At 48.3% G+C, this 7,614-nt stretch overlaps 1 protein-coding gene across 1 annotated transcript; it reads right to left on the bottom strand.

Moving 5' to 3' along the window:
* Positions 1 to 6,087: 6,087 nt before the first annotated feature.
* LOC104393826 (galanin receptor type 1-like) lies at positions 6,088 to 7,416 on the bottom strand. The gene has a single exon (XM_010003346.1). It carries the CDS (start codon positions 7,414 to 7,416, stop codon positions 6,088 to 6,090), a length of 1,329 nt encoding a protein of 442 aa, XP_010001648.1.
* Between the last annotated feature and the right edge of the window lie 198 nt (positions 7,417 to 7,614).

The following is a 7,614-nucleotide window of genomic DNA, read 5'->3' on the forward strand; positions in this document are numbered from 1 at the left end:
CCCCACCACCTCACTGGGCACTCAGGAACCTGCAGGAGCAACAGCATCAAAAACTATTTTTCCCAAACTCTTGATCATCCTTTCCTGTTGCTGCCAGGATGCACCTTGGCACTTCCTCCCCATGTGCCAGGGTCACCACAGGGACTGCTCATCCCACCCCAGCCTGTTTCTCCTCCTGACTGGGAAGAAGAGGACTGCAGCTTTTTCCCTGCCACAAGGAATTCTGGAGAAGGATTTCTGATACTTTTGCTGTTGCACATCCTTTTCTTGATGCACTTCTGCCAGAGTCCACATTGTTCCATTAGCTTTTGAAGAACATCCCAGCCTTTGTGGAGACTTTATGAGTCAGCCCACTATGAATACTGATCTGTGCTGTGAGGCTGTGTAGGAGTTTCTTTTTTTCTCCTGTGCTACCCAGAGCCCAGGAGAACAGTCTGAAAAGGCAGAAGTGCTGGATGGAGCCTTAGGAAATCAGGTTCAGTTCTCAGCTAAGAGAGGCAATTAGGGAGGTTTCTGAGTCACAGCCACTCAGCAATTACACTGACACCTCAGGTGCAGGGCACACTTAACTTGCTGCTGGTTCTGCTGGAAGTTGCCTTACTCCAGGCACGTGGCTTTTTGAGATCCTTGGGCTGCCTCTGGTATGATTACTGTGGATTTAATAGTGTTATTAGTTTAGCCAGTCAGCCCTTTATCTGGAGAGATTAGCAGGTGTGTGAGAGCTTTAATATCCTTGGCAGCTCTATTTCTTTCCAGCTAACTGTCTTAAAATGGTTTCATTTCACTGCCTGTATTTCCTTTCATCCTCCTTTTTATTCTTTAGCTTGTTTCCTGCATGTTTTGCTACCTTTTCCTTCCTCACACTGAGAAATAACAAGCTCATGACTTTTGAGCACCTGATAATAGGATCCATCTGCTTAAAGACCCATTCATACAGCTGTTGAATTCAGCAGCTCCATTCCCGTGGTGAATGGCTGAGGACAGGAAGGCAAGGGTTGACTGAAAACATCTCAAATGGAAAATGCAGAAAGGCAAAGCCTGTGTGGCCCTGGGGGAGCAGCCCACCTGTGCAGCCACCCAGAGATGCTGGAGCATCTTCAGCTTGTGGTTGGCAGGTCCTCACAGCTGCTCTCCACGAGCTCAGCCTCCCCGTGGTGACTAGAAATGGGAATGGTTCAATCAAATAGTTGCATCAATACTTGAGTGTTCCCAGGCTGCACCAGCCCAGTGCAACACATCCCCCAGGTTGTGGTCAAGCCTGTTTCATTGAGCAGAGGAACCAGCCTGGGAGTTGTCCCTGGTGGCTCTGCTTGAGGTTGTGGTCCTTGGTGTTTGGAGGTGTGGAGCTGAGAGTCTTATCTTAGCCAGGCACCAAAAAGTCACCCTGGCAGGGGCAGGCCAAGCTGCCAGGCACAGGGAGAGGCAGGGTCTGGCCCTCAGCTGTGCTGACTGCTGGTGTCTCTGCTTGTTAGGGCCAGAGAGCCTGGCAGGGAGCAGTGGCTGGGAAATGCCTGCCTGGGTAAGGAAGGGTTAAAGTTTGGTGACTTTTATCCTGGAGTGAACACAGCATTTTGTGCTCCACAGTATCTGGCTGTTATCATAAAAACTCACAGAGATGGAGATAAGGAATATAGGGACAAGCTACTCATTCCTGGATCTTTCAGATGCAGAAATATTTCATTTGTATTTTTTAAACTAAAGTCTCCTTGGGTAATTTCCTCCCCCAGTTTGCAACATAAACCAGTTGTCACCCCCTCCTGTCTCTCTACTCTTTAAAACAGGACTCAGACTAATGTGGAGCTTTTTTTGTATAGGGATGCAGGAAGGAGGTACCAAATAGACCAAATGATGCTCAGCCCAGCACCCTGCTCCCAGTGGTGCCTGGTAGCATGTGTCCTGGGAAGGAGCCAAAGTGGAAATTATAGGTTATACACCCAATGCCCTCTATGCCAGAAGTTGCATTGTTGTCTTTACTAGCCCCTAATGACCCTTTCTGCTGTGAACAGTCCATTCTCCTCCTGAATACTTTTCATTTTTTCAGTCCTCACCATCTCCTCTGCCCGTGAGCTCAGCTTTTGCTCGAGGTGTGAGAAAAGGTGCTGCTGTGTCCCTGCACATGCTGACTGATCATTTGACTGGCTTCCCCTGGGTATTTTATTATAAGAAACTTATAAGTGGTTCATCATTCCCCATATGAGGGGGTTAAGTACCAGTTGTGATCATATGTACCTCTATGATAACCTCATACAAAAGATTATCTCTTTTTTTCATCTCTCCAGTGGCTCAAAGGCAGAAAATAAACCTGTAGCTTCTTTGAGACAGTTCTGACAATACAGGAACAGATCATGGGATATTCCCAGAGCGAGTTACCAAACAGGCAACTCTCTGTATAGTCTTACCACAGCAAAGGGATTCAAGTAAAGCTGTTTCAAATGTCCAATTTTGGTAATGTGGTAAAATGCTGATACTGATTCAAATGATAAAGCACAGAAGAAAGAGCCATGGGGGGAAGAGTGGGACTGAGATGCATTAGCAGCATTGCCACAGGAAAGCATTGTCCTCGAGACATGTAAAAGTTCACATTTCCAGTGTGCCTGGGTGCATTTAGAGAGAAACACACATCCTCCACCACACATCTAGTGTGAGACGTTCAGCCTGAGCTCCTTTGAGGAAACCATCTGTGTTCACCAGCCAGAGCCGTGTCTGCTCCGGATCCCTCAAAGGAGCCCCTTGAATGCCAATCAAAGATCCTGCCATATGAAACAAGCAGCTTGTGTGGCTTGAAGGGCCCTCAGATGTCTTCTCAGCCCTACATCTAAGGAGACATTTTATCAGATAGAAGCAGGAAAAAAGCCCCTTTCCCAAACGCTGAGGTTTCACCTCCCTGAGAGCCAGTGTGAGTCACCCAGGCACTGCTGAGTTACACAGGTTAATAAAATCACTCCTAGAGCCCGGGCACACACGGGACGCTGTGTGGCTTTCAAATTGACGTCACTGCTTCTCATTTACCCTGGGGTGATGGGGACAGAAATTCATGACTACCTGGCAGCCGCCGGGGACGCTGTGCTCAAGCAGGCGGTGCTGCCAGGTGGCTGCAGCACCAGGGGAGCCAGAAGGGCAGGAAGGGGTTCTTCATCAGAGGAGCAAAGACATGAATGAGTTGTTAAGAGCGAGGGGAAATTGCAGGCACAGAGTGATGGCAGGGGGAGATTTTGTTATAGAAGTAGTGGAGAAGTGGTTGGAGCTGGGGGGATAGGGAGAGAGTGACCCAGGAAGACAGAAGAGGTTAAAGTGAGCAACTTGACTTTATTATAGGAAATCAGGGACACTGAATGAAACTGGGAAATACATTTCAAAGTGTGAAGAGGAGATGACCTTGCCCAGTGCAAGTGGCCCTTGCCACAGTGGGTCTTGGTGGTCAGGAGTGCTGTGGGGCTGGAGAAAGGCATGAGCTGTTGCGTCAGGAGGGAAAGGCACCAGCACATTCAGGAGAACACCAGTCCCTGGTATTTCTGCCTTCGTGGAGGGTATGGAGACCTTCAGGGTAGGACCCAGGTAACAGCTCTTGAGCTGAGAAAAAACAGTCCTTCTCCTCTGGGATACTTTAAAATGTGGATTTCTTGCACCTTTGATGGGATCATTTCATCTTGGCTGTTTTCAGGGCCAGGCCACCATATGGGACAGAGCTGGCATCTCCGTGGTGCTTTCTTTGTGGCTTATTCAAGGCAGGATTAAATACATCAGCCAGGGCAACGTGGGGAAGTTTCAGTATTGTGTCACATCTGGGCTGGAGGTGGAGGACATCTGTTTCCAGGACCTGGAGTCAGTGGTCATTTGGAGCAAGCTTTTAATGCTCCTCAGCCTGGTGCATTTTGCAAGCCCTAAAAACGTGCATTGAAAGAGGAAATAAAATCTTCACAGGCTTTTCTCCACACCTACAAAAAGATCAAGCAGCACACTTCTGTATCACCTGCAAAAATTCAGATGTTTTCATCTCCCAGCACACATAAAAGCCATTTCTCACCCAAAGTACATCTGGGTAGTTGTAATTTCTTTCTCATTCACAGAAAAAAAGGATATAAATTGTTGATGGCACTGCCAGTTAAGGAGGAATCTTCTGTTTCCCAGACAGATCATTGTTAACATAAAATGTTGTTGAGTGATCATTACAAAGGTGGGAATCCTGTTGAGTTGAATGGCTGTTTTTCATCTCTTTTTTTTTTTTTTTTTATTTTTTATTTTTTGTGAGCAAAAGGCTCCCTGAGATGCAGGAGGATATTATTTGAGTCTTGGATTTTTCAGAACATCATTCCCTTGTTAAGTAATAATTGCCCAAAAAAAGCCCCATGTCCTCAAACACCTGAGTTTCATTAAATGCACAATCCTCTCCCAGGAAGGTTCCTGTGTTTGTTCTGGGGCTGCTGCACTGGGAATCATGTAGTTGGGGCATGGGCTCCTCTGGCATCAGGGGACATCAGCGTGCATCCCACCTACATAGCATTGGGCAGGCACAGGGAAGGGGCTGATCTCTAGTTGCATTCCAGACTTTTGGGACATGTATTTATTTTCTGTCTTGCCTGTTGCCTTGTCCTGATGTATTTTCACTTTGAGATCTTTGGTTTATTTTTTGTGAGCAAAAGGCTCCCTGAGATGCAGGAGGATATTATTTGAGTCTTGGATTTTTCAGAACATCATTCCCTTGTTAAGTAATAATTGCCCAAAAAAAGCCCCATGTCCTCAAACACCTGAGTTTCATTAAATGCACAATCCTCTCCCAGGAAGGTTCCTGTGTTTGTTCTGGGGCTGCTGCACTGGGAATCATGTAGTTGGGGCATGGGCTCCTCTGGCATCAGGGGACATCAGCGTGCATCCCACCTACATAGCATTGGGCAGGCACAGGGAAGGGGCTGATCTCTAGTTGCATTCCAGACTTTTGGGACATGTATTTATTTTCTGTCTTGCCTGTTGCCTTGTCCTGATGTATTTTCACTTTGAGATCTTTGGGAAAAAAGTTTCCTTTTGTTATGAATACAGATCCAGTGAGCAGCACAATATCATTCACAAGCTTTAGTGGGGCCTTTCAATGCTAACATAATAAAACCATACAATTTATTTCTCAAAGCCTCCTTTAAAGGAGATGATGGATGAAATAGGTTTTAACCTACTTCTGATCCTCAGGAAAAGCCAGCACTTTGATTCTCTCCTTCCCAGATAAGTAACATTGCATTAGTTGATTCTGATTTCACTAGCTATAAACCCTTTTTATTTTTAGTTTCACATGCCATTGACTTTGTTTGGTACACAGCTGAAGAAGAGCTGGTTTTTCAAGTGCAAATCATGTTAATAGATGCCCAGTTCTTTCCACTCCACCTGCAGGAACATGGCTGTAAGAAAGAGCGTTGATGCCTGAAGAATATTTTCCTAATGCATTTTCTAAGTTGCCTCCAAGACCACATTATCCCTTCTGAATTTTCAAAATTCCCAAATGTGGAGTGGTGGTGGTTGTTTTAGCACTTCTAGCACTGTCTCTTCACATCCAAATTTATTTGCATGGAGGAGTGAAACAATATGATCAGACAATAAAATCTCAAGTGGTAAAGTGTGTGAAATTCTCCACTATTGTTACTTTTTATGATAACAGTTTCTAGCATTTCTTCACTGCTTGTAACTACAATTGATGGATTTGGAGCAGAGTGTGCTGCTGCTGCTTCTTGCTGCTTTTTATCAGCACAGGGTGAGCAGCAGCAAGTAGTCAAATCATTGCTGTATCCAAATGGCACCTCTGCATCCAGAGATGGGGGAGACCCCACTCATTGGGAAGCAGATCTCTCTAATTAGGCAACTGCTGACTGAGAAACAGGCTGCAAATTGTCCCAAGTAAAAATCATTTATCTTAAAACTTGATCTAGTTAAAATATGTCATCTTTTTCTCTCATTGTTTGCTTCTTTGCCTGCCTCAGTTTTTGAACTGGTGGTGGGGGCAGTTAGAAGAAAGTTTTTTTCTGTCATTAAAGTACCTGGTTCAGAAAGAGCTCAAAAGAATTGCCAAATGCAGATGAGGGTACGAGGTGCACTTCCTGAGCAGAATTACAAGGAAGTGTTCTCACTGGAGACAGTGTTCAGAGGTGGATGCTGGCAGGACTTCAAGCGTCCACACTTGTTCTTATGGCTGTGACCTCCCTGAAGTCTCCTGCCCATGGTAGGGGTTGTTGAGAGCCCCTTCCTTGCTGGCTCCATTGGACTCCGGTAAGAGAGCAGCTCTGGGACCGAGGAACGGGGTGTTCCTTCTGACAGAGAGAAATTAAAGAGAGACACCATTCTTTGGTGGTACTTGCTCTTCATTTCCTTGGCTGACCTGTAGAGGTTCCCGACAAAGCAATAGCATATAGGGTTGAGGCTGGAATTGGTGAGGCCAAGCCACTGGGCAAAAGGTCTGAGCTGCAGGATCCAAGGAGAAGGAGTCACATCCTGCAAAGATGTAGGGATGTTGAAATCAATCCAGATGTCCATCAGGTAGACAGGCAGCCAGGAGATTGCAAACAGCAGGACCAGGGCCACCACCATCTGCGCTACCTTCTTGCGGATCTTCAGCCTGGAGGCTGGCAGGGATCGGTTGAGGGCAGTGCTCTCCTTCAGCTGGCTGCTGCTGCTCCACAGCCGGCGAACCGTCAGGAAGCAGATGACCATGTTGAACAGGACCGGCAGGCAGTAGAGGGCACAGAAGAGCAGAAAGTTGTAGGCTTGCTTGAGCCTCTCCTGAGGCCAAATCTCCCTGCAGATGGAAAACACCAGAGGCAAGCCCTCCACCACCCCGATCTCATCCCGTTTGTTCATGAAGATGAGGGGCATGCATATCCCTGAGGACAATAACCACACCACCAGGATGGTGCTGAGGATCCTCTTCTGGGTGAAGAAGGACCTGGCGTTGAGGGGGTTGTGCACGCTGTAGTACCGGTTCACGCTGATGACCGTCAGGCTGAGGACGCTGGCGGAGACAGACACAGCCTGGATGAAGGGCACTGCCCGGCAGAGGAAGTCCCCGTACACCCAGGCTTTGTAGATGAGGTTGCCCACGGTGATGGGCATGCAGACACACACCACCATGAGGTCGCAGACTGCCAGGTTGATGAGGAGGCTGCGGGTGGCGCTCAGGCTGGACACCCGGCTCTGGCGCTTCCGGGTGAGCACCCTGATGGACATGATGTTGCCCACGAAGCCCACCAAGAAGGACACCAGGTACATGGCCGTGAGGCTGATGGTGACGGGCTCCTTCACAAAGAGGAAGAGCATCTGCTCCAGCTCTTCCCAGTCCAGCTCCTGGCTCCTGTTCCAGAGCCCTCCTTGCGTCTGGTTCTCCTCCTGCCAGAGCTGCAGGGAGCCGGAGGGGGGCCCGGGGGTGGGGGAGGAGGAATTCATGGCTGAGCCCCCCCGGGCACCCCGGGCTAATGGGGCAGAGCCTCCCGCGCAGCCCTGAGCGCTCCGGGCATCTTTAGCCGGGACCAGCCACGCCTGGAAAAGAGGGTGCGGAGAGGAGGGATGAGCGCGGGCTCCCGGCGGTGTCTTCCCTTCTGGGGGAAGGTGCCGGGTCGGAAATGGCTTCCCCGGCAACTTAGT

This window comes from Chaetura pelagica, unplaced genomic scaffold, assembly GCF_000747805.2.
Source record: "Chaetura pelagica isolate M959 unplaced genomic scaffold, ChaPel_1.0 scaffold138, whole genome shotgun sequence".
In the NCBI taxonomy this organism is placed as follows: Eukaryota; Metazoa; Chordata; class Aves; order Apodiformes; family Apodidae; genus Chaetura; species Chaetura pelagica.